Source organism: Chlamydotis macqueenii, chromosome 9 (assembly GCF_036417535.1).
Source record: "Chlamydotis macqueenii isolate bChlMac1 chromosome 9, bChlMac1.mat, whole genome shotgun sequence".
NCBI lineage: Eukaryota > Metazoa > Chordata > Aves > Otidiformes > Otididae > Chlamydotis > Chlamydotis macqueenii.
In genome coordinates this window covers 22,455,848-22,477,629 of record NC_141564.1, presented here as the reverse complement: position 1 = coordinate 22,477,629, position 21,782 = coordinate 22,455,848, and the positions used below count along the sequence as shown (strand labels likewise).

Below are 21,782 nucleotides of genomic sequence, written 5' to 3'. Positions count from 1 at the left end.
CTGTTTAGGCAGCCCTCAGCTGCTGCTCACTGCTGGCCAGCATCGCAGGGGAGATATGATGCATCCCCCCGCACTCATCCTGCCCAAACCTGCCGCTTAGCCCAGACCCCAGGGGCACGGAGACTCGGAGCCCTGAAAAGTCACTTCACCTCCATGGCCTCGTAACAGCTAACACCCCAGGTTTTATTTACAAAAATAGAAAAAGGCATGGGATAATGTTGTGGTTTTGTGTTTTACGGGCAGCAGAAATGCTCCGTGGCATGTCCACGTACACGCTCTGCAGACAAGACTGCGTTAATATTGGCTTCCTAGGCTTTTTGTTTCCAATGGCTCCATGGTTTTAAAAAATATATTCACAAATAACCTTATGTTTAAACACAACGGTTCCCTTCTATTTTGTCACTGTATCCAAAAACCCACAACAGACAAGCCATCCAAAGCTGTGTATTTCTGTGTTGAGATGTCAGTGTCGCAGTATTACGGCCATCACCACACTTCGCAGGGCACCCAGTCAGGTGCTGGGCAGGCAGCACCGCTCCAGCGCGAGGGAGCCCGGTGCCCGGCGGATGAGGAAGGAACCTGCAAAGCATCTCTTCCCCGCGCTGCTCTGGACGCCGCATCCTGTCGTCAGCAATCCCCACTGGTACCGAATCGCAACGCCCTGCCCGCTGGACACTTCGCGCGAGGGGGTCCCATCCCATCCCATCCCCGCCGCCCCACAGCACCTCTTACCCTCGATAAAGATTCAAGTTTGACCAAGTCCTGTTGATTTAATCATTTTTTAATAAAGCCATCGTTACTGAGTACACCAAGATTGCCAGTTAAGCTCTCTATATGTCGCTGGAGGTAACAGCGCTGTGATCAACAGCGGAACGGAAAGAAAAAAAAAAAGAAAAAAAAAACAAAAACCAAACCAAAACAAAAAACAAACCCCAACCGAAACGAGGTAGGTTAAAACCAGCAACACAGACCTTGTTATGCGACACCCCAACACCACAGGCGGCCATGCTTGCAGCTACTGAGAAAGAAAACCCCAGATACGCACCGAAAACGGAAATCAACTGAGCAGAGTTTATAAGGACACGATTCAACCTGAACTAAACACACACACACACGGTTCGGCACAGATGTTGTCTTTCACTGTATGTTGGGTAATTCCTAGGGAGCAGAGGGGGTGGAAAACGAGTAGAGATTCAGACCCTCAGCCGAAGAAACCACACATATATATATATTTTTGAAGCTCTTTACAAGCCCGATCCAGCAACACAGAGGACGGGCAGCTCATTTCGCTGTCCCTGCCCGGCTGCCTCCGTGCTCCACTGTCCGGCTCCAGGCTCGGCGCGGACGAGCATCTGCAGCTCGCGCCAGCTTCGGCATTGGGGTCCGGTGCCCACGGCATCCCGGGAGCCTTCTGCGGCCGCAAAGCCCTGCTCGGGGGCGAGCGCGGGGCTCCTCCGACCGCTTCGCCGTCCTCTCCTCCTGCGATCCCCCCGTCCCGGCGCCCGCGGCCGAGCCCTGGGGCAGGCGGGCGCCTCCGGAACAACAACAAATGGCGCCTCTGTCCCTATCAAGACACACCATTATGTGAAGATCCATATGGAAATATGGATTGACAGACTTGACAAAAATGGTAGCTGATTTTTATTAGTCTAAGGCTAGTAGTTTAGCCATTTAAAATCCATTTCCCAAAAGAGGGGAAAAAAACCTATTATTTTTTCTCTTCTTTAAAAATCCGTTAAGCCGTTGCTGCCAAAAGCAACATGTAAATGTTGGTGAAGGCAAAAGATTTCTAAAATTACCCAGCTATACGGTTATGGCCTTCATCACAAAGATAAAAGGTACATTTATTGTGCTGTCTCTCACCAGATTTAATTGGTAACTTTACAACATACTATATATTTGATGCTAGCAGGCAGACAGAATTAAAAACAGACTTTTTGACACTGTTTCTTTCCCCGTTCTTACAAAGTAGGGGACAAAGAAAAAGTAAAATAAAAAAAAAAAAAAAAAAAAAAAGGAAAACTCATAACCCACTATAACACAGCGTAATCAGGAGACCTCGCGGGTCCAAGCGCGAAAGTCCGTCCCTGCCCGCAGCCCCCGCCCCGGGGCTGACGGTGCTGGGGGAGCGTGGGGAGCGGTGTTCCTCGGCGCCCTCCGCATCTGCCTCTACAGTGTTAGTCCACGTGTTTAATGTCCTTTAAATTAGAAATAATGCCATGGCGGTGAGTGCCAAGTGCTCCTCTGTTACCAGTTCATCATGGAGTTTCTGTTGAGGGTCATGAAAAACACTTGGCTGCTTCCTCCAGATCTCACCGATGCAAAAAATACCTGTTCAGGAGCAAAAAAACCTTATTAATATTTTTTATATTATAAGAAAAAGTCTGTTAACTGTCTTAGTGAGTGAGGAAAGCAGGAGCTGCCCCACACCCGTGGTTTCCTCTGCCTAAACCTCCCTCCCTGTTCCTTTTCTGCAGGTGACAGATGAAATTTTACGTGGACCCATTGCCTGATTCTCAGTTCTCTGCGGAGCTCGGAGGCCGGAGCTAACCCGTGCCAGACTCAGATCAAATCAAACCACTTATTAATAAACACAGTAATAAAACCTCCCTCATTATCACCACCAAAGAGAGCAAGGTTTGGAACACCTTAAAAATACCCAGTTTATCACATTTTACTGCCACGGCACCATTTATTATGCAATATTAATAAGGCTGCTGTCAGTGGTTTGGATCTTGCTAAACGTTAACCATTTGGGTCAATATCTGCCTCAGCTTGAAATGGTTTGCTTCGGAAAAGTTAGTCCTGGTATTTCAACTGTTCCTGAAAGTAAAGCTTGGGAAAACTACTTTCCTTCAATATGCGCAAAGCACAGAAATGCATCAGGGCTCTCTATGCAGAATAAACCTTTTGGTGCTTCTGGCAGGATCCACCAGCATTTGACCCCAAAGAATTCTTAAAAAATAAGTAAACTATAATTTGGGAACATTTAAGGGGACAATCTGAAGGCTCTATCCTTTTTAAAACAAAAAAATATTCAATCTTCACACAATTTTAATCATTAACCATTTCTCCAGAAAGAGAAACATCTGTATTTAGTATTTCAAACACAATTTTCAATACTCAAAATTTAGAAAAAAGCATACTGGGGGTGTTTGGGCAACTTAAATTTGGGTTCTTGGGCAGCCTCCCCCGGTCTACTCAACTGCAAGGTTAGGACAGGTTTTTTTCTGCAGGGCTCTAGCCTCACTCCATGCAACAGGTAGGGCAATGCTCGGCTGATGAGCAGCTGTTCAACACACGCTGATCACGCTCTCAAGCCTTACTTGCATGTTATTGACCCCACGGTTCCTTCACGTGTTTCGTGATCGTGCTCGTTATGAAAGAACTCCCTGCTGCATGGTCCTGGTTTACCTCGGTGAAGCCTTGTGAGGTGAGGAAATACCAACAGCAGAAACAGATCCTGCTGTTCAACCGTCTCTTCCCTGCAAATATTCCTTTTCCTCCAGCAATTTCTCTCATTCCCTGCACCCAGCAACACCCATGGCAGGGGTCGTCTACCCAACAGCCGCATTCCCCACGCAACCCTGGTGCCCCTCCAGAGCACTATTTATCAATGCTGTCCACAGAAAACGATGGGGCTCCATGGAGAAAATAGTTTCAGATGCATCAAAATGCATCTAAAAATGCATCAAAATGTTTCTCCGCTGGAGCTCAAGCCAGGGTCACTTGCACGCCCTCACTGCTACCATTTCTCAACTTTTGCAGAGTGTATGTGGCAGCCTTGACAGTTAACTTTCAGGTGCAAGACTTGGGAGAAATTCAAGCCAGGTCAACGCAGATCTTAGCTTGCAGACATCAACACAGGCTGAGGTCTGCGTCCACTGGAGAGAATTAATTGGGAGTGGGATTATGGGCACTGCTTATTAAACAGGACCTTCAGATTAATTATTAACCTTGAGATAAACCAGACTTAAAGTCTAAAATAGCTGGCTGTACTACTTTGAAGTAGACTTACCTTATCATTTCTTTCACATAGAAACTTTAACCTTTGAGCTCGCTTGTGCATAAATACTCCATCCAAATGTCCCGTCTCCACTGACCGGATTTCAATAGCTTTCTCTCCCCAGCCCATTATTTGATTGGAATGAATGTAGGCTGTCAAAGGAAGCGTGTGGTAGGTGTTACAACGTGGGTTGAGCTAAATATTACGCAACGGGCAGAAAAAGCCCTCATCAGCTGTTATTCACAGCTTACGTAGATCAATGGCAGAGCTCTGACTGCAAGAGGCACAGGCAGCCAGGCGTGTGCCCGCAGGGACAACAGCCTCTATACAGCACTTCTCACCCAGAAATTGCCAAGTAATTTAAACAGAAGAAGTATCCCTTCTTCAGATTTCTGTGGGTGGGGAGCTGGGTGGTGGCTTGCTGCCATGGGTCGTGGAGCTGAGCAACAGCAGAGCCAGAAGAGCAACCCAAGTGTTCCCAGCTCCGCACTCAGCCCCTCTTCCACTTAGCACAGTATCTCATCAGTGCAACAGCTTGTGTTATCTCAAGATAAACCAGAGCTCAGATCTTCAAAAAGTCACTTGCTCTTATTGCACAGGACCAAACTGTAGAAATTCAGCAACTGCATCTCTTATCTATCTCTAATCTCCTTTGATAAACAAAGCCCCAGATGACCCCACCTCAGCATCCTCAACTCCTCATCTTACTTGTCATTTGTATTTTACGCAGGTGAAGAAGAAGGGCTGACCTACCCACGGAAGTAGGCATTTCTCCCCACTGGAGCACCACATCTTTAGTTATCCGTCCATAGGTGTTCACATAGACGCCTTCATCCTCATAGCACACGAGCATCTCCATCCCGTCTGTTTTGGGCAGGATGACAATGGCGTGAGGAGTAATATTGCCCTGAATCTGCGGTTAAAATAAACCCTACAAGTCAGAATTACATTGAATGGAGGAAGGGGTAGGGGGAAGGGAGCAGAGCCTTAGAAAAACAAAACCCCAAACTAACCGGAGAACAAAACCCTCCCCGGATTCAACGAACAGGCATTGGCTTTCAGAGATAAGCTTGAAAGGCAATAAACTATCATGTTTACCCTACCATCAAAGCTGTCTGATACCTCAAGGATAAACAGGTTCAGCAGTTATAGAGAGATCACAACATACACACCCCCAAGACTGATGCCTGACACTTGGCTGTAACACAAATACCAACTGTTGACTGATGAATCCATCTCCCATTCAAATTAAGGCAAATAAATCCAGGTTTTTATAGGTAGGGAGGAAATATTCCCATTATTTTAGCAATCAGCCTCTAACCCCAAGGGCAGCTACACTGACTTTCCACCCGTGTCTGCCCTTCCATAACCAAGACAACAAAACCATCCCAAGCCCCTCCAGTATTTCTCCCTGTGCTTCTTGGAGCTCTCACAGAGGAGGCTCTGCTGCTCAGAGCAGATTCAGCAGTTCCTGGGTTTGATTATTTCTCCTAGACCAGCTTCTCATGCTGCTTGGGCCAACAGCATGGATAGAGCTTACATGAGCCAACAAGAAAATCCTCATCCACAGTATTTTTTTGTAGCACTGGTTCTCTCCTGAAATAGCTGATGGACCTGAGAGAGGTCCTGTGGTGAGTCCCTGCTGTCAGGGGTTTGGGGATTTTTGAGCAGCAGGCTTGCTGAGATTTGGGCTACCCTAATCCTGCAGCCCTCGCCTGGGAACTGCTGGCGAGCACCTCTGGGACACGGTGCAATGGGACAGTGCGCTGGACATCCAAGCTCTTGGTAGGTCTGTGTTGTCCAACAACCAAGAACCTGGTTTCACAGCATCTTGCCCTATGGAGAGCTCCATTACTGTTCCATGCAGCGTATGGAGAGATTGTCCTTTCTGTGGGACACTGCAACCTTAAACCTGACTGCTCAGGCACGAGGACAGAAACAGCCTGTGCGAATAATGAACAAGAAGTGTGTGATACTCTGAGTTCTCCTTAAGCGAGTATCAATGAAGATGGCACCTGAGAATGCCATACCCATCGCAAGATGTCACCTGACTGGTCACTATTCCTGAGCCACCAAGGGCCCAACCACACCGTGCTGGCAACCTGCGTTAGTCATGCAGCAACGGTCCCCCGTGTACTCACGTGAGATGGTATGTAGATATCGTAAGAGTTCCCAGAATCTACATCAATCACATGGAAACCAGTGTGTGATCCAAAGATAACCTTCAGTCTCTGACCCTCTTCCACAGTGAGATCCACGAGCAACGGCTTGTGCTGGAGATCTGCAAAAGACTTTTATAATCCCTTCAGTGAATATCACAGAAAACCAACAAATCCCCATAGCAGCAGCCTGATATGTTTTTGAAGTCATATTTATTTGACTGTATTTCCTACTGAATATGTGGTTATTTGTGGTGTCTCTGTTCCTGCGTCAGATGCCTCTGAGGGTATTTATTACCAACTTGCTCCAGCCATCCCAGCAGATAAACGCTCACCCTTGCCAAGCACAGCTCTTCTCCTCCACAAGCCCAAGCCCAGCCTGAGGATTTGGTCTCTAAAGGAAGCTGACAGCTCAATTTTACATGAGTGTGCGTACAGCCGCCGGGACCCCCTGATGCCAGTGCTGCTCAAGGTAACAAGATCAAAGCCTGCAGAGAGCTGTGACCACCCACCTCCCTTCTTGGCAGGGATCACCACGCCGGTTTGGGCAGCTGAAATGATTCAGACTGGCAAAGACCTACTTATCCTTGTCCAATCTAACCTGCTGGATGCAGGCATGGAGCAATCCAGGACAGGGTATCTTTCCATGGCTCAGGTCCTCAGCAGGAGGGTGGACACCCCCAGGGAGAGAAAAGGGCTCCTTTCTCCTGACTGAAGGAGAAAATCAGTGGGTGGTACTTCCCACCAGGCCAACAGCATGGAGAAGCAGCACCAGGAGCGCCAACCAGCATCGTCACCAGAGCCGGCGGAGGCTGGATCCCAGGCTGTTGTAAGGCTGCTGAGCTCTCCATGTCACCGAACCCATATATTCTGGCTTTTGTTCAGAAAAAGCAAGGGTGACCTAATACTGAATAAGCCCATTTGTGCTGGAAGGATGCAAAATGAGATTACTCAGCATGAATGTCTCCAGAAGGCAGTGCCCTTTGTGACTCGTCTCTGCACAGAGCCTGGGATGAAAAGTGCTTTAAAGTACTAAGTACAGAATACCCGTTGGCAGGTTAGAGAGGAGAAAGGTCTCACTGAAAGAAGCTGAGGTAGATGAAAAGGGAGAGAAAAAGAGGAAAAGAAAGAGTGGGTCATTCTCCTGGACTTTCTGTCTTGAAACAGAATCCATATTGCAGGAGAGAGAACTTTGCAAAATAAAAATGGAAAATAATGCCAACCTGTATTCATACTATATGTGAAAAATTAGTTTGAGGTTCAAACACTACCAAAAAAAAAAATCCCACCAAAAACCCCAGCTCAATTTTACTCACGGACATTTGGTCAGCTTTCTGCAAACTTCCCAAGTGCAGCCAGCCAGCACAAGCTAATATTAACACTTAATTGTTAGCTGCAAGCAGAATGCATCCCATCTCTTCAGCGAGAACGTATCCCATCTCCCATGCCTGCCAAGCATCCCGTGGAGCTCAGCTGTGTAAGCAAGAGGCTTTTCTGCTTTGCGTAGTACAGAAATCTCTGTATTTACAATTAGAGTGTGTCTGATTAAAAGATAAACATACCTTAAATGCCATAAACTTGTGATATGGTTTAGGGGCCCAAGCGTAGATCTCTACAGCATTCTTTAAGGCAATCACCAGAAACTTGATTCTTTCGTATTTCACTAAAATGAAAACAAAGATTTTAAAAACATTCACTTCCTTTCCAACAAGGCCAAACAACTCATTCCAGGAAAAGCTTCTCAAGCTGTGTCAGTTGGTTCTCATTTGGTGAAGTGTCCACCTAAGACATACAGATGAACACCAGGTTTCTTTGTGGCTGTGGTCTACCCATTCTTTTAAGACAAATTTTCAGGTCAAATCTCAGACTAGAGAACAAAAACGCATCCTTCCAGACATTTTTTTTCCGGAGAGGCCACTCACCGACTTTGTAGTGGATGCATCCCTCCAGGTCCCCGACCGTGATCCAGCCTTGCTTCTTCTCCACTTCAGGGTCGTTGTGTAAAATCCTGTTTCTCAGCCAGGAGAGATAGTACACGCGCAGCTTGTTCTTCTTTCCTGTTGGCAAAGGAAATGTCTCTGTCAGAGCAGGGCACGCGTAAGCTGCAAATCTTGAGATTTCAGTGCTTATTCTCACTCACAAGATGATAAAGTTTCTTTCAGGATGAAGTTGAAAATAGTAATTTAGTGTCGTTGGGTGTTTTTGGGAAAAAATGTAGGGAAACCAGAGTCCAGACCTCTGTCTCCCAGACTGCAGGTGGACACTAGGAGAGCCAGGCTCTTGCTTCCCGCAAGGTGGAAATGTTATTTTTCCTATAAGTCAGTGTTCATGGGGAGATAGTTGGGCACAGCGGGGCCATTGTGATCCCAGCTCTCTTACAGCTCAGGGCTTACCCAACCACTCAACTGCCTGGTTTCTTTCCCTCTCCTCTCCTTCATACATCAGTTTATCCTAGGGCAGGGACACGAGCTCCTCGGTCTGCGACAGGCACAGCTTTGCCAACAAGCCCAGTGCTGGGCTCTGCAATGCTGAGGGGCTGCCAAATTTCTGCATGCCTCCTGGATGGCTGCGATCTGGCTATAAACCTCCCTGCTGCTGCAAATGCCCTGCTACAGGGACAGGACACAGTCTGCACCGAGGCTGGCGGGAGAGAACCCAAACCGTAAACCAGGAGCTCTGGCTGCTCGTGGGTTCCCACAAGCCCCCAGGGATTGTTCTTGGTGGCGTCCCATTCATCTTCCACCCCTTATTCCTACAACTGTATCCCCAAAACCACGGGGCAGCTGCAGAGCAAGGCAGATGCTTAAAAAATGAATCAGTGTTTTTTAAGAGATCTGTCTGCACGGAGGGAGCAGAATTTGCCGGCAGAGTGAGCCCAGAGGGTGTTGAACAACACGAAAGTAAACAGGAGGATAATGCCACGCAATTTTCCCAACGAGCATTTCTCTTGCTGTCCTCTGTGACAGTGACCAGCCCGTGGCCCTCGCGATGCCTGGGGCACAGCCATGGTCTGAGTGGGAGCCCTGCAGACACGGCTGGGCAGAAGCAAACCCAAAAGTAGAGCTCACTGCCCCCTCAAGCCATGACTACCCATCTTGCTGGGGTATTTCCCTGTATCCCGTGCCTTCCATTCCCTGCTAAAGGAGGATGGAGCATTGGAGATGAAGCGGAGTCAGCAGGCGAAGGGACCAAATTGCTCTTGGAGGCACTCTTGCAGATCTAACACCTTTGATTCTGGAATAAACCACCTCCAACCTCCCCAGGAGCTTCCCTCTGACAGCAGTGGGCAGGTTTTGTCTGAGCTGGAACTGCTCAAGATTACGGCCAAGAAGGTTAACAATGGGCTGAGAGCACGAGAGGCGTACCTGATATTGTCACGAGGACATTCAGCCCCTCGAGTACGTCCATCTGTTGAAATCGCCGTCTGTTGATCAGGTTGTAGACCTTCCCTTGTCCACTTCGATCCAGCAGCATCAGGCCATTTTCTGTGCCCACCAGCAGATTCACACCTGAACAGGAGAGGACAATGGGCAGCAGGAGCCATGGCTGCTCCCACAGACGACACCCTGCGCTCGTCTCTTGCTACCACTGAGAGAGTGACCAATCCCAGCTAAGGCTGTGATCTTCCCATCAACATGAAGGGTCACTCTGACAGCATAGGGACCTGGGGACGTTAGCTTTGCTCAGGATGAAGAAGGTGATAACCAGAGGCAGAGGCTCGGTTCTGCGATGACATTCATGTTTCATCGCCAGCCATGCACTCCGGGGAGCTTTGCTGAGGGCACGGCATGCTCAGGGCTTACCCCACAAAGCAGCACAGAGTATCTCCGAGTTGAAGCGCTTCTTGTATTTCCGGATCTCCGGGGTGTCGCTGTGGGGACGGATGTTGGTGGGGTTGACGTTCACTACTGAGATCTTCCGAGCTTCGTTCAGCTTGGCCTGCTCCTGTCTGAGCAGCTCGCTGGTGAACAGGGCTTGCAAGGAAACACAACAAAACAGCGAGGTGTGATGCATTAATTGCATGTATCTCTTCTGTCAGGTTTTTTTTTGGAATAGGAAGACAATACTTGGTTTATTTCCTGATGTCATCGCTACGTTATGAGCTATTAGTTTGAAGAGGGATCATCAGGATTTTCTCACGGGCTGGAACCACCACCAAACCCGTCAGCAGGTGATGTCCCCAGACCTTCAGCCCTGCCTGTCGAGCTGGCCAGTGCTATTTGCTGCCTGCCTGCCCACATCCACACATTTTCAATGATTTCTGAGCAACTGCCAGCTTTTTGGAGCAATTACCACCTCCAAGTTCTGCCAGGAACATTTCTCCTAGCTGCCCAGGCAGATGGGTGGGAGGATTTCTGCTGTTCCCTGTTTTCCCCTGGACCTTTCTGGTGGAATTTCTGGTGAGGGAAAAGAAGTTGGATGGAAACTAGAGAGCACAAGGATGCAGACACGAGCAATGTTTGGATGAGAGTAAGTGAAATGTAGAAGAGGTTCAGTGGGGTTATTCAGGCTCCATGATGTGGTTTCCATGACACCCTCCCCTCTCAAACTGGCCACATTCCCTCCTACCAGTAGCAGATGACTCTTCGTCCTCATCTTCATCTTCATCAGTAGGCGAGGTCTGATATACTCTGGTGTCCACAAAGGGGGTGAAAGAGGCTTTGGTGCTACTTCCCATACCATACTGGAAAATAAAAAGCAAAGAGAGAGCTCAGAGCACAGAAATAACAATGATTTTGTGCGTGTGTGCAAGACCCAGTGCCCGCCCCTGCGGTGCCCTTTTCGAGCCCTCTACGAACATTTGCTCCTCCTCCCCCGTAAATAATGAAGAAAAACATTAAATTGGATTTGTGAGTGTCCATGAGCAACAGAAAACGAGAGGAGCAGGGCCTGGCTCTGCTCTGTTCTCGCGGGCAGAAGCACAGTGCAGCTACGAGATCGGTTAGCTGAGAAGCCGCAGGGCCAGAGGCAAAACTGGGGGTGTTTGAACCCCGGATATTCAGGGTCATCAGAAGCTCCCCCACATCGTTCCATCCTCCCCAAGGTCTGGTCATCAGGGACATCATGTACAAGTCACTTGCAGCTTCAGTAACGAGTTTTAAATTGTCTACAGCACTTCAGGTGGGACTGCAGAAGGGGCCACTTCCAAGCTAAGAAAACTGAACCCGAGGGTGTCGCAGGGAATGTCACAGCCGAGACTTTGCCAAGGGAATGCGTGGAGGCACAAACCGCAACATCGTGTTATTTTCTTTTTAAAACCATTGCTTTGTTAAGGCAGAAAACAGGGCAAAGATCTCCCAGGCAAAAGGAAATCTTTGCCTTGGGAGCTGAAGTGATGTGATTTTCCCCACCTCGTTGAGCAGCTTATTTTTTCTACACCAGCATTTACCCAGGACAGTCTTTATGTAGGACTTCCGACAAGAGCTGTAGCGGCAGCAAAACCCAAGTCATTCTGCAGCAGCAGTGCTGCTCATGTTTTTCCTCCTCAGGACATTTTTCCTTCCCTGAAATAAATCCTCCTCAGCTTTCACATCACCCAATCACCCAGCCCAGGCTGCTCCCCGTGCCCAATGCCACCATCGCAGCCCCCGTGTTGACAGCTGCCATGGGGACAAGGACCGTGCTGCCGGGAATCTCACCACCCCGGCGTCCCTACCAAAACTGGGCTGGGCTCGTACCTGCCCTCTGCCGGTCCACAAAAAGATTTAGGGGCAAAAAAATCATGGGGTGTAGGAGCACCCACGTGGCTTGGGACCTTCAGAGGTGGCACCGAGCAGGTCTTGGGGCTGGCGGGTGCCCGGCTGGGCGAGCCAGCATCCGTGCCCCGCACCTGCCAAAACCAGGCTGCGCATCCCTCCGGTCTCTATGTCCCTGACAGCCCATCTGTTTCCATAGAAACAGGATGGATTTCCAAAAAGGACATGGTAACGGAGACCCGTGGAAGGAGTTAACAGCCCGAGGCAGGGAAGGCTGCAGGAACAGGTAACGCATTTACAAACCCACTACAGCCATGATATTTGTGTGCGCATCTGTGATAAACTTGCTACTTTGTGCTTCTTTCCTATCCAAGAAACACACTTTTTTTTTCTCTGCGCTGGATGCCTTTTCCATAAAACACCAACAATCACAGAAGGGAAAAAAAAAAAAAAAAATCAGTATTTACAGGGATGCTTTCCAGCTGAGAGCTGGGTGCTTTCTGACAAACGAATTACGAAGAAACCCTTCATCCCAATGCACCAAGCATTTCTTTCATTTGCTCAGATTCAGCTATTCTTCTCCTAAGAAGACAGCATTTTAATAACTTCCAGGTCTCTTATTTAAACATTAAGACCTCATCTTCCTCCAGGTCCTGTTCAGCCACCTCAAAACCTCGGTGGTGGCCTACAGAGATACAGAGACAGCACCGAGCTGCCGTGAGGCACTGTTTCCTCCCTTCTTTTTGCTCGCAGCACCGTGAGTCACCTGGAAGCCTGCGAACTAAAATCCCCAAGTTTCCACTTACACCCACTCCTGGCTCAGTCAGCCCTAAAAATGCAGTTTTAGAAATGGGAACAGATCTTCCTGGTTGGTATTCTATAAATGAATATATTTAAACCCAATCCTTGCGTACTGTCTGCCAGCGATTAAGCCGTCCCAGGATGACCGTGGAAGGTGTTACTTTCAGGATCAACTCTCTCATCACCGCTTTTAAAGGCAACGAGGAGATGGATAAAACCTTGAGGTCAAGTCACGCAGCATCTGTTCTTACGTTTTTATCCATGCCCAATTCCAAGCAGTTTTTATTTTTATACTGCTAGTAAAAGTACACCGTGAAACGAGTACAGCATTTCTATGAAAGAGAATACGATGGCAGCACTTTTCATGCATAACCAACAAATGAAAAGAAAAAATTAAATAAAATAGCTTATTTAGCACCAAATGGGTTGGTTTTTATGGGAAAACAGAGAACTGTGCCTGGTTCCCACAGCTGGTGATGGTAAGCAAGGAACACCAATTCCCTTGTCGCATGTGTCACATCTCGTACTTTCTAGGACTTTTTATACCTCAATGTTCAATCGTGCCCCTGTAAAACAGCTACCAGGGAGAAAGACTTTGCCATGATTGGGAACACACCATTTTAAAGGTGTGCAGATTTTTTTCTAGCCTGAAGAACTATGGAGAGCTTTGTTGGCTTTGGTTTTTGCTAAACTCCTGAGTCACGTTAAGTATCAGAGATGGCACAGGTGGAAGCCGAGCCCAGTTGAAGTTAATGATATCTCTGGCTCCATAATCTTCTCTTATTCCAAGTGCAAAAAAAAAGAGGGGACTTTCACATCAGTTGGCAGCATTCAAGCTATCACCACCAAAACTCCAGGTGGTGGGTTTGAGAGAAGACCCAGCATACATTTCTACCATCAGCCGTAGACCCATATAGCAATAACCCATCAGATTCCTTGGTATTCCCACTACGCTCACCCACGTGGACCAGAAACAGAGAGAGAGAAGAGCCAAGAAAGCCAGGGAGGAAAGCAGGAAGCCCCTTTACAGGCCAGAGATGTTAATACGTGTTTAAAGCAATGCAAAGGAGAAAGAGGAGCCCCCCACCACCTACTTCAGGCACCGAGTCCATGTCCTGCGCATGCGTGGAGACTCGCCCCAGGGCCTCGGTCGGTGTGCCCGCAGGCGAGTGGCTTTGCTGCACCAGGTCAGGGAGATTGATGTGACCTGCAAAGCCATTGCTGGCTGCGTGGCCAGAACGCTTTTTTTCACCAGAGGTCTGCAGAGACACAAGGCATGAGGAAGAAAAGAGAAGGGGTGGGGCAGGGGGGGAAGAGAAAAAGAAGAGAAAAAAACCCAAACACAACCAAGTTGTTGGCAGTCCCCCGGTTCCCAGAGCAAGCACAGGAGAAGGACCCTCTCTGTTTCCACCCCCATGCAACTTGGCAAGCAGCAGAACAACTCCTCACCCCAGAAGAAATAAAGACAGGATTAATCACGAAGTCAATACAGAGTCATTAGCCACACTACAGCGAGAGAAGCCTGGTCACCGTCGTTTTGAGACAAGGAACGTAGGGCAGATTCTGCTCTTGCCACCATGGGTGCAAACCCCATGGCCTGCTCTCCTCCTGCGCCACCGGCCACGGTGACAGCAGAATCTGACCCCTCATCAGCGTTAGCCTTAGCGACTTCGCACAGCTACGGCGGTGAGTAGCCTGACTGCAAATGCCAACACAGCCTCCGTCGCATGTTTCTGTAACCCAAAACAGCAGTGAACAGCGGCAGCAGCGGCAGAACGACGGGCATCTCGCTCTGCACACAAGGTTTCTGGGGTTTCCCCTTCCTCTCCCTCCCCATCTCATACAAGAGAGGTGCTGGGAAGTTTCTCCCTTCCCTGCCTATTGTTTGAAGGTGTTTGCCATTTTGATGAATCCCACCTACCTGGAGCACATCAGTGAGATCATTACAGAGACTTGCCCATTTACTGGGATTAGTGGAAAACTCCCTCTGAACAGGCTCACCAAGTTTCTGATCAGACCTGACAACATTTGTCTTTTTATCACTCGTTACCACCACCTTCAACCACCTTGCCATCGCCAAAGAGCAGAAGTCCTTTGCCCAAAGCCCACTCACCTCAGTCTGTCCTGGGATGGCTACACCGGTGGTTGGGTGCAAAGAATAATAACCCAGCACAAGGCTGCACTTCGGGTTTCCTACCATGCTCCCTCCTCCCAAAGAGGTTTCCCAGCTGTTTGTCTCACCTGTGGCTTTTAAACCCTTCTGCATCACTGTTTCCTCAAACAGCCTTGCTGTGGCACGTGTTTTACAGTTGTGATGCTTAACACCAAGCCTCCTCTCAGAAACGGCTGCTTGTTGCAGCGGTGACTTGTTCTCCCGCTCAGCCGCATCACCCTCCCTGCGACGAGGATGCCCAAGCTGCGGGGATCCCTGAACAGCTCCACGCCAGCGAGGGGTGAGGTGCGTTGCTGCCCAGCTCCAAAACTCGTGGAGGAAGGCAGCAAATACGCTGTGACTTCTTTTGCTAGCTCCTTCCTCTCTTTCAAAGTTGCATTCATTTTTTCCCCCTTCATACGTGAATATTTTATATAAACAGAATGAAGAATTGAAATGCTGCTCAAGCCTAGTTTGCATTTGACCTAAACATTTCTCCTTTAGGATTGCTGACTCCAATCTCCTCCCTCTCCTTCGCCTCTCCACCTCCTTTACATGTTGGCAGGAGAGTAACTCCCTTGTTTTACCAACTGCCAGAGCCTCCTGCCCCCTCACCAGGAGACCTCCTACCTGTCTGCGTTCCCAGCAGCATCGCCAGCACGTTCCAGCAACCAGGAAACTGAGAAACACTGGGGGACAACTTCCACACCCTCCCTCTGTCTCACTCCTGCAGTACCATCCATCAGGATTGCTCCCACCACAGCCGTGCCCCCACAACGCTGGAGCTGGGGACGGGGGCTCCCATCTGGGTGGGACACCCTGTGTCTCCCGCAGCCATCTCACTGGGCGAGCGCAGGACGGCTGGCTCGTGGGGTTTGGATCTCCCCAAGCAGGACCAGCCCCCAGTAAAAGCCTCCAAATGCTCTACAAACACTGCATGCCTCTGCCAGTTACGCAGTGAGCAAAGGTTGGGAAAAAGAGGGGAACTTTTGGGCCAGGTTCCAAGTGAATTAACTAAATGCTGTAAATTGAAGATAACTCCTGTCGCCTGGAGCTATTGTGGGATTAAGGCAGAGTCATTTGTATGAGCATCTTCCCTGCCGTGCCCTGGCGTTACTATTCACTGCTGTTTGTAGTTCTGAGAAACATTAGCACTTGTCACATTTGCTCCGAGCGTAAATTGTATTACGAGAGTGCTAATGAGCACAATTTACTCAGTCATTTTGTGTTCCGGACACACAGAACTGTTAGCTTTTGTGCTTACATGGGCAAAACCTCCTGAAGATGCTCCATGGAAATATTGGTTTTACAACTTACCTCCCTCACCATTAAAGTCCCTTCCCTTGAAATATTGCTAAACGTATCTGCATGGGAAGTCTCTAGCCCGTGGGTTGTCACCATTCCCATGTTGTACGGCTCATTGCTTCCAGGAATTCCTGTTGGTCTGAGGACAGAACGGAAAAGCATTAATGATGGATATTTCCTTCGCTAAACTAAATTAATAATCCTCTAATACAGGAGCATTTCAGCTTTGTATCTCACAAGAGGAAAAATTAGAAAATATATCCACTTAAATGTACTGGGAAATGGTTTATGTTGTCAGAAATGCAGCAGCATGGTCAGGTTGACAGGCTATAGACACAGCACGGAGACCAAAGAGCAGGGCCCTTCTCGTCCCTGAGAGGAGCACTGCCAAACAGGTAACGAGGAGTTGCAGTCTTGCTCTGCCTTAGAGCATTTTTTTCTTCTTAAAAAAAAAAAAAAGAATTACTCCCTCTGAAAAGGGAAGAGTTCACCAGAGCACCCGATGACAAAAGACAACAAGGAAGAGGATGGAGTTTGGAGGAGGTGTAGGTGGGAGTTCAAGTCGTGTACTGTAGCTCGCTGATGTTTTCCAGGTGAAAATGTAGCCCTAACCCATGCCTTCACCTTGACTTTATTTCTGTGCTGCTGTCCCAAGAGAGAGGCTGGAATTTATTCTCACACACATTAAATTTTAGGACTGCCTGAGAGTCGATGTTGCAGGTGGTGAGGAACCACCGATACTTTATTATTACATTCTTAACAGATCAGCTGCTTAAGTAGAATTCAAACAAATCTAAAAGCAAATAACAAAGCACCTCTGGATTACCCAGCCCTGCCTGTGTGGTGGAGAACGCTGATGGTGGTTATGAAGATGTTGCTGATGAGACCTGTTACTTTGCATTTAAAAGCCATACAGACCAGCTGCCTTCCATCATTACAAATTAATTCACTATTTCACACGTCATCCCTGTCCACACCTACGTGTCCATGCCCAGAGGCTCACGAGGGAGCATGGCAGCGTGAAAAGCCAAAGCAAGCCTGCATTCATCAAGGAGGTTACTGGTCCAGTGTACAATGTGAGCCATGGGGACCCCAGGGTGGGACTGGCTCGATGACAGATCCTCGCCTGCATCGTACCAGATGTATGACCAGACAGGCATCACCAAAGCACACCAAAAACCAATGTGCCATACTTCTGCAGCACCTTTCACATGAGGAGCTCACACTTTCCTACCATTAGCACTTCAATACTATCAAAGGATGAGAAAATAACACAATTACTCCAGTTCTAGAAATGTTCAGTCTCTGGGACACGTTCATCGACAGGACATTACGGGACAAGTGGCGTTCAGTTGGCAGCGGGTTAGGGGCATCCATCTCACTGCCATGCTTGTCAACCCACACATGGGGCTGCAGAGCATTCAGTGAGATATTTTATCCCCTGAAAAGTACTGTGTCAAACCCAAGGTGTTTGGTGGAAGGATGTCAGCACAGATTAACCACTCCTGATTAAACTCCTCTTCTGTGAGCAGCCTGAGGCTCATTCTTGCACGCGTGACTGCTCATCCGACTGCTGCATATTCATGGCCATCCCTCCATCTCCTGACTCTCTCCAATAAATTTCAAGAGCTCTGATTTTTCCCCTTCTGCTGGAAGAAAGCTCTAACCCAGGAGCTTGGCACTCTGCATACCATGGACCCTTGGTCTTCCTGCTGCTCCACGCCCCACTGCTACAAAGCCAGGTACACCTATATCAACTAATAATTCATTTAGCAGGAAGAAAGGAAATTAACTGATTAAAATGAAAATAATCCCCTAAAGCCTTCCCACAACTCCTCTGCTAATTCAAAGGGGCAGGAGTCAGACCCCGCTGCCGGGCAGCCAGCCCCCAGCAATGCTGCAAAGTACTGGGTAGGGATGCTCCGCCAGCTCACTGTGTGTGGTGCAGCTGTTTCGCGTGCGTTGAAGCTATGCTGCCCTCCTCCCTCACCTGGAGATATTCAAAAGCACGAGTGTCCCATGACCTATAGTGGGGATGCAATGGTATAACCTGCTGGCTTTTTTGTTTCAATATTTTAGCCCACCACGTTTTGCTGCCTGCACAGTGCCTGAGCCAAGGACAGAAATCAAAGACAAAGATTCATGATGATTATAATCCTGGCTCTAACAGTTGACATTGGGCAGGCCACCAAGTACTGCGCTTCAGCATGGCTTGATGTGGGGCAAGACCAGACTCAAGAGCAGGCAGAGCTTTAACACATCAAGCCTGGGGGCAGGACCCAAGGTGTGGATGAGGTCAGTGCGTCCACTCTGGCTCCTCAGCAGGAACAGGTCCATCAGTTTGGAGTCCCAAGTTCACTGCACGTGCAGCATAAACAACTCAGTTTTTCCCATTAAGCACCTCTAGTTTGGACCAGGGAAAAGATCCATCTGAGGAAATTACCCCTTGCAACAGTGACGCCGTTCCCAGTGCCAGCCACCGAACACTGACATGCTTCGGACACATACTATACCGTAGCTGCTGCTCCTCCAGACCAGACACACCATGGTTTCATGATTTGCCCCCAAAAAAGAAAGTGCTGCTTACATAAGCCTGGGGATGTCACTGACAGGCACAGTCCCATCATGGGTCTCGTTTTCCCCGTCCTCCTCCTCTTCCTCGCTGCTTTCCGACTCCTCGCTGGAGGAGGAGTAGTCCGTCACCTTCTTCAGGGGGCGATTGGTTTCTTCGATGCGCAGCTCCCTCAACTCTTTGGCTAAGGCCGTCAGGTCCTAAAGGGGATGGGGGCAAGAAAACAAGAAAGCACGGCTTTTATATTTAAAGCGAGGAGAACATCACATACATCTCTTCAAAAGCCAATGCTAACAGCACGAGCAACAAGAAATAGCTTTACAGTCTCGTTACAAACATGAGACGAACGTAAGACAATGTTTGTAGCATGTAGCATTTATTAAACAAAACAAAACTGATTTACGCTCACTGAAAAATCAATAGCCAACCTCTTCTTTTTCCGTTTGGAAAGTGTATGTGCATATATATACACACACTTATATGTATATACACGACAAAATTATATTTGTTGGAAAAGGTGAAGTTCAGTCACCATCATAGTAAACTGGAAAACAACGTCATTTCAAAGATTGGCTCGGAGATTTTCTCCTGCAGGGTTTTCTCTTCTTTCAAACTTTCAAAGAGACCCCGTAATTGTATTTATTCTGTAATAAATGCATTTGGGAAGGAAGCAATGACAGCATCTCTCATGGAGTGGTGCAGTCCCCACGTCAAGAGCTGCTTCCGTGGCGAGTCTCCGCTGTCGTGTGGCTGCCGAGAGGCGGTGAGGAGCACGAACAGAAGTGCCCAGCTCAGCCAGACTTTGGAGTCACAGCTCTGAGTCAGCCACACGATCAAAAAAATAATAATAATTAAAAAAAAAAAAAAAATCCCTCAGCGGGACCCATTAAGCACTTCATGTGAAATGTGGCAGCCTACAAGCTAAGGAAAAAAAAAAAAAAAAAGCCTTGAAACAAGAAAAAAGAGAGGAGCAGTCCCAAAGCCCAGTAATAATTTTTCAGTTTACCATGACTTTGATGAGGTCTCAGACCCGACAGTCATATAAAATAGACACTGCTATTTCAAAACAAGGAACATGGCAGGCACCGTGTAGAAAAGAGACTTTTTGTTATCTTACATGCTTTTATAGCAATGCAGGGGGAAGCAGTAGGGCAGAAAAGCATGAGAGCTTGAATTAGAATGGGTTAGAGAACTCTGTTGCACAAGACATGCACATGACGAACAAAGCATCGCAATTGTCAGTCTTACCATTTCTCCCTATATTAGTGACCGAGGTAGGCATCAGCGCATTCGGTCAGAGATAAAGGATTAGGGAGAAAGAAACTCATTGAAAAAGACTAAATTCCACAATCGTCTTACGGCCACACTCTCATTTACTGCATTTCCAGTTTACCGTTCCAGCAGGGCGACTATGGCAATATTAATTACGGTTGCAAAGGGAGCTCTTAAAATCTATCCCGTCGACACGTGAAGAAAACGATGGAAAACCTCTATGGCTGAGATGCAAACCCAGTTTATTTTTTAAATTGTGAAGCAGGAATATTTTGTAAGCGATTTGTAGTCGGGTTACTGGTGACCCACACCTCCCGGCGGGCTCCCACCGGTGGCCGGCCGCACATTCTGCTCCCAGCTCTGCCCTGCCTGGCCTCTGACGCAGAGGAGAGGCTCCCGTGGATGTCAGAGAGCTTTGCGTCGGACCCGTAAATATTAGTAGACCAAAAAAAAGCTAGTTTTTTTTTTTTAAAAAAGCATTAATCCCTGCGTCCCACCAGGTACCTGTGATGGGTGTTACATATCCCTCTCTAAATGTTCTCTGTACCTTTGAAGAAAGGCTCTTTCTCGTTATTAAAGAGAGAACGTGGTATTTCAAGAGTTTATTTTTGATGCCAACATGTTCGGGATTGAAATACAGTCAAGTCTGCAGTCACGACAACTAATTATTTTAATTAGGGCTGTAGCAGCTTCTATGATATGATTGTTTCTCTGCCTGAATAAGAATCAATGACAATTCAACAGCTTAACAATGCTTTCCATTTAGAGTATAAAATAGGCTCTTTATTAAGCGCTTGCCTTTGAGTTGGATTAGAGCCTTCTCGACTTTAAAAAGGGCTTCAGGACTGCGTAAGAGCCTCTCAAAATGGCAGCCAGACTCCCTGCCGCTCAGGACTAGGCCTGAACCCTTCCCTGTCACAGCCTCCAACTGCCAAAATGACTTATTTTTTGCACCTTCCATTTCTAAATGCTCCAAGACATCCTATCAGCCTTATTTGGACATCACTAGAAAATAGCAAAGTATTTTAAAAATCAGCTTAATTAGTTTTTAATAACTAATTTGGAAGTTATAACAGCAATAATACTCCCAGACAATGCAATCAGATAACTCGGTTTCCTAGCTAAAGCTTTGCCTTGGGATGGTGGATTCTTTGATGCTATCGTTTCCTCTAAGTAATGAGCACTTTGTAGGATTAAACAGCTTCACCGAGTTGCTCTTGGACCAAAAACAATCTGACAACTGGAAAGAGCTCTGTAGTTCCACACGTGTTTGCAGTGTTATTACTGAGGGTGACATTATACATGAGTTAGCCGTATCAGTGCTCTTTAATTACTTTTAATTACTAAGACTTCTTTAGGTTTAATATTTGTCGGAATCAAGTCAGATTGGTTTCCAAAATCACACAGCTCGTTGAACTTGAATTTAGCACACGCGCTGCCTCTATTTAGAGACTGATTTATGTGTTTTTTTCTTAACAAAGCGCCTCATTAAACGAAACACATCGCTCGTGTTTTACCCAAGAGAGCAAGTTAACAAGCAGCATGTCTTTCACATCTCCTGTTTTTAGAGGAAAGAGGCTGCAGGAGAGGCTGCTGGTACCGGTGCTTTCCATTACAGCCCCGCAGTTACCAGTACCAGCGGTGTGTGCACAGTGATGTGTGAGTGGGGCAGGTTAAATGCTAAACTGGAACACTTAAAGATTCACCAACGCCAGATACACACCCATTTAAAATATTATCATATGGTGAAAGAGGTGTAATACAGGACTGTTATTTTTTTTTAAGGATGGATGAAGACTAGCATTGCCCATCAGCATCC

General features: G+C 47.7%; 1 protein-coding gene across 5 annotated transcripts in view; it reads right to left on the bottom strand.

The window, feature by feature from the left end:
- Nucleotides 1–765: 765 nt before the first annotated feature.
- Nucleotides 766–21,782, bottom strand: part of TNIK (TRAF2 and NCK interacting kinase) — a 150,827-nt gene continuing 129,810 nt past the window's right edge. For all 5 annotated transcript variants that reach the window (XM_086754481.1, XM_086754482.1, XM_086754485.1 and 2 more), the window contains 12 exons: nt 18,707–18,891; nt 16,132–16,258; nt 13,757–13,921; nt 10,735–10,849; nt 9,969–10,139; nt 9,531–9,674; nt 8,088–8,222; nt 7,728–7,828; nt 6,148–6,297; nt 4,760–4,919; nt 4,019–4,158; nt 766–2,331 (listed from right to left, as the gene is read on the bottom strand). In XM_086754481.1, coding sequence (XP_086610607.1) covers nt 2,248–2,331; nt 4,019–4,158; nt 4,760–4,919; nt 6,148–6,297; nt 7,728–7,828; nt 8,088–8,222; nt 9,531–9,674; nt 9,969–10,139; nt 10,735–10,849; nt 13,757–13,921; nt 16,132–16,258; nt 18,707–18,891 — 1,677 coding nt within the window. In that variant the 3' untranslated portion in view covers nt 766–2,247. The remainder of the gene's footprint in view (nt 2,332–4,018; nt 4,159–4,759; nt 4,920–6,147; nt 6,298–7,727; nt 7,829–8,087; nt 8,223–9,530; nt 9,675–9,968; nt 10,140–10,734; nt 10,850–13,756; nt 13,922–16,131; nt 16,259–18,706; nt 18,892–21,782) is intronic.